At 33.4% G+C, this 4,881-nt stretch overlaps 1 protein-coding gene across 1 annotated transcript; it reads left to right on the forward strand.

Moving 5' to 3' along the window:
* Window positions 1-275: 275 nt before the first annotated feature.
* LOC113366449 (GATA zinc finger domain-containing protein 14-like) lies at window positions 276-3,734 on the forward strand. The gene is made up of 2 exons (XM_026608048.1): window positions 276-2,044; window positions 3,154-3,734. The coding sequence occupies exons 1-2, from the start codon at window positions 468-470 to the stop codon at window positions 3,509-3,511; spliced, it is 1,935 nt and encodes a 644-aa protein (XP_026463833.1). The 5' UTR covers window positions 276-467; the 3' UTR covers window positions 3,512-3,734.
* The last annotated feature ends 1,147 nt before the right edge of the window (window positions 3,735-4,881 follow it).

The following is a 4,881-nucleotide window of genomic DNA, read 5'->3' on the forward strand; positions in this document are numbered from 1 at the left end:
ATTGCAGTTATTAGTCATTATTACAAAATATTTGTACTTGTATTGTGTTCTCATGGTTAAAGTGAAATAGTGATATCGTGTCATTTGAAAAATAATTTCTAGTTTCTATTTTGACATCTTCAAAACCTTGTAAGTGCAGATATATTCATGATAAATAATTGATTTACAAATTAAGTATATCATCAGTCGATATAAATTGAAAGCGTGTATCTTTATACAAAATAACGGGAGTGGCAAAATCAAAATTTGAACATATTATTTACAGTATATAATATTTAAAAATTTCTTAAGTAATTTTTCCCGCGAAACATAACGAAATAATATAAATGAAACGTATAAATAAACCTCTAAATAAGATTTCAATATCGTACGAATTGCCAATAAGAAACCTAGTCTAGTCGATTGCGATCTATAAAAGGACCATAAACGGAAGTTTGAAAATATTAACCAGAAATATAAATAATATCATGTCTACGGGCTACATGTCTGAAATAGATCCGTCAGAATCCGCAAGCGCTGGTGGCGCCAGTAACCCCAACGGAACAAATCAAAATAATCCATCGAGCAATTCGAACGATCCAAATTCGCCGAGAAATTCGGATTCGAAATACGGCCAACAGCAGCACATGTACAGTAACCCGATTCACTCGCACGGAAATTTGGCGCAACAGGCGAACCGTTCCGAGCAGAACCTGTCTCCGCACAGCGTCGGAGGACTGGCCCATGCTCACGCTCACCTATCCCAAAACCGATTGGAATCTCATCTATCACATGGTAACCTGTGCCAAAACCTATCCCAGAACAGACTCGAGCACAACTTGTCGCCTCATAGCGTCAACCTATCGCAGGCGAACCTCTCCCAGAACAGGTTGGAACACAATCTGTCGCCGCACGATTCGAATTTATCGCAGAATAGACTAGAGCCGCATCTTGCACAAAATCGAATGGAAACCCACCTGGCCGCCCACGGGAATTTATCCCAATCGCCAAATCTATATCAAAATACAGATTGGCAGGACATCAAGCCCCAAAACTATAACATCCATACAAATATTCATAATATCCATAATATTCATAATATACATACGAATATTCACAATATGCATACAAATATACATAGTATGCACAACAACTGGCCAATCTACAATCACCCGTCTATTTCCAACTACCATCTTCACCGGACACAAACTGAAGGATATCACGAAAACAGGCATCTGGGTCAAGATCTCGGTCTAAATAGGGAAGTCAACAGGGACCAAATTGCCAGGCCGGATTATATGTCCAGGACAGCAGATGCAAACAGGGAATTCAGTATAAATCGAGGTGGAGATTTGTCTCTTAATAGGGATTTAAGTATCAACAGGGATCTCAGCCTAAATCGCGATCTGTCCCTTAATCGATCCACAGACCTCGGAATCAATAGGAGCGAGTTTGGCCTAAATCGAGATATCGGTCTAAACCGCGATTTGAATTTAAATCGCGGAGGCGACTTATCGTTAAATAGGAGCGGAGATTTAAGTTTCCAACGGGACCTGAGTCTAAATCGTGGAGATTTCGGTTTAAACAGAGATCTATCTCTGTCGCATCCTTCTACCTTCTCTACATCTGAAGATGAATTAACTCCTTCTAGTGATGATTTGGAATTGTTTGCGAAACAATTCAAACAGCGGCGAATCAAATTAGGATTTACTCAAGCCGACGTTGGCTTGGCGTTAGGAACTTTATATGGAAACGTTTTCTCGCAGACGACAATATGCAGGTTCGAAGCACTCCAATTGTCCTTTAAAAACATGTGTAAACTGAAGCCATTGTTAGACAAATGGCTGCAAGAAGCAGATTCGACGAACGGCAGTCCCACAAATATAGACAAAATCGCCCAGCAAGGCAGAAAGCGAAAGAAAAGGACCTCGATAGAGGTTTCAATAAAAAGTGCACTGGAAAATCATTTCCACAAGCAACCGAAACCGTCGGCGCAGGAAATTAGCAACTTGGCGGACGGGCTACAGCTGGAGAAAGAAGTCGTTCGAGTCTGGTTCTGTAACAGGTAATGCTCTCAAGTTTAAAAAAATGTTGCCATTTGGACAGTTTATTTTTTATTTATTACTATAGCAATATGAAGTAACTAGTAAATCTTCATAAAATAATATATATATATATATATATATATATATATATATATATATATATCGCAAAATTGTTTATTTCCACGACGGAAATTAAAATATAACATCAATTTATTATGCGAAAATGAATTATATACTTTATAGTTTTGCGTACTCAGTACAATTGAATATTGCTCACAAGAAAATAATTCCTATAAGTGAAATTTCCTTCAGACGCATGCATTTTCCAGAAATAAATTTACTGTTTACAAGTCAAAGTTCGAACTAATCAATTAGATATCATCGTTATTAATGCCAACGCTGTATCGGCATAATAGCTTTGATTATTATTACCTGTTTTATACGTTTTTTAATTATTTATTGACTATGAGAAAATTCTAAAGCTTACAAATGCTAACTAGAATACGAAAATACTTATGCTTATTGTTAGAGGATATTTGCTGTTCAAGTATCAAAGTTCAAACCTATTATAAATATTAATAATTTTGCCATAGCTAGGTATGACACTAGCGATAAAATTTTATCTGCTGGCACTGCATCTTCCCAATCAAATAATAAAAGTTCATTCAAATAAAAAAAAATCGATATTATAATGCAAAAATTTAAACTAAAATTATTAGTATAATAAATGTTCTGGAATAAAGTTATAAATAATAAAAATGACAATAAACAAGAAACATTACATTACAAAATAATTGTGCAATTAAAATAATATGATCATAAAATATTATGAAAGAAGTTATTAGTAAAAATGATGTTGTGATTAATTAGTTGCAAGTTCTCGCTTCGGAAAGACGAATTAGAATATAATTCTCTGTTCTTATTTATTTTTAGTCTCGTACGAATCTACAACTTGATTGTAATTTATAGATTTTATATTTGGCCTAATTTTGTTGTTTGATTGGTGCATGGCTTTTGAATATTGTCAATGTATAGAGTGAGTAACTGAATAATTCTGTACAAAAATCGCATTAAAACCGGAGCAAGCGACTAAAATGATTAATATGGTATATCATTTCTATGTCTCCAGGCGGCAAAAAGAGAAACGCATGACGCCCCCGAACACGATGGGCAGCGACGTCTCCGAAAGTCTCGTGTACAACGCGGCCTACGACCAGAACTTGGGCCACAGCCTGGTCCACAAGTACGAGGACATGCCCGGCGGAGGCGGAGGCGCAAGGCACTTGGAGGACACGGGACGACACCTGGAACACGGCGTGTCGCACCTGGGCCACGAAATGGCCAACAAGTTCGAAGGGCACGACATGGGACAGAACCTGGGACACAATTTAGGCCACAATCTAGTTCATAAATTCGAAGACGGCAGCAGGCACATAGAGCAGAACCTCGAGCCTAGTTATTCGGAAGCGCAGAGTCCTGGCAATTAGCATAGGACGTGTAAATACGTGAGTTAGGGACATAAATTCAAGTGACTGATTAGTGACTGAACGATGTTATAAATGACAACGTGAGTGCGAAAACAAAACGTCTTGACGAAGAAATAGTCGTTAAAAGTAAAAAAAAAACAAACAAAATGAAAATAAACAAGGCGTGTAAAAAATGTGATTGGCAGTATATCGAAAGAGGTTCACAACCTATGTACTTTAATGAGCATGCAAGATTACAGAAAGTGTTACAAAATTCTATTTCTGAATAAGTGTAAAAACGTGCAAAGACTCAAATAGTATCAAAAATCTATTGTGATAGACAAAATATAAAAAATATAATCCATTGGATATTAGTATCCATTTTGCCACATCTTTATTATCACAAAATCATTATAATATCACAAAGTCATATATTAGACCTATGATTATAAATATTATAATTTATAAATATATGTCAATACATAAAAGTTCAAAAACCAAAGTGATTAAAAATTGAAGAATATGCAAACTGTATTCACATATGCTAAACGTATCTATAGAAAAAAATTGGTAATGTGCGAAAAAGAAATTGTAATATAATAAATGTGTAAATATAGTGAAATTCAATATAAACGTACAAGGTATAATATAATACATATATAAATATGGTGAAATTTGAAATAAACGTACAAGGTATAATAATAATAAGTTATGTTTAGCATATTACACTAAGCTACATATGAAGGTGAGATAATGGAACTAATGTACTATCATTTATTTATATATACATATACACATACATGATATATAAGTATAATACATATAGTATATATACATATACATACATATATATGAATATGAAAAGTATCTGTTTCAATTACTTTAATCCTATTTCATTGTATTTTAATTTTAATATGCCTAGTTAATTTTATCAATTCCCTATCAATATTTTAATTTTTTAAATTCATATATACAAACATCAAATTATTTTTTTGTAAAAATTTGCAAATATATGATGTATGTGTGTCTGTATATATATATATATATATATATATATATATATATATATATAAAATATTTCTTACTCATCTCAGACTTCAATCATCTTGTGTGGGCACTTTTTAACGTTTATGTATTAAATAAATACAAGTAACGACATTGTTCTGGCTCGTCCTTTCTTCAATTATATTAAAAATTATTAAAAAAATATTAAGTAACAAGTGTTTATATCAGTAATTTAACTAACAACTGATTAGACGAGTGATCTGCCATAAATAATAAATTTATATTATTTTTCATTTCCTTTTCTTTTACTAAACTACAAATTGTCCCAACAATAAAAATTAGGTAAATATATACATATGTATAAATATATTGATCGACAATAAATG

This window comes from Ctenocephalides felis, unplaced genomic scaffold (assembly GCF_003426905.1).
Source record: "Ctenocephalides felis isolate EL2017-DRISC unplaced genomic scaffold, ASM342690v1 CF-g0.4_SCAFFOLD_01170, whole genome shotgun sequence".
In the NCBI taxonomy this organism is placed as follows: domain Eukaryota; kingdom Metazoa; phylum Arthropoda; class Insecta; order Siphonaptera; family Pulicidae; genus Ctenocephalides; species Ctenocephalides felis.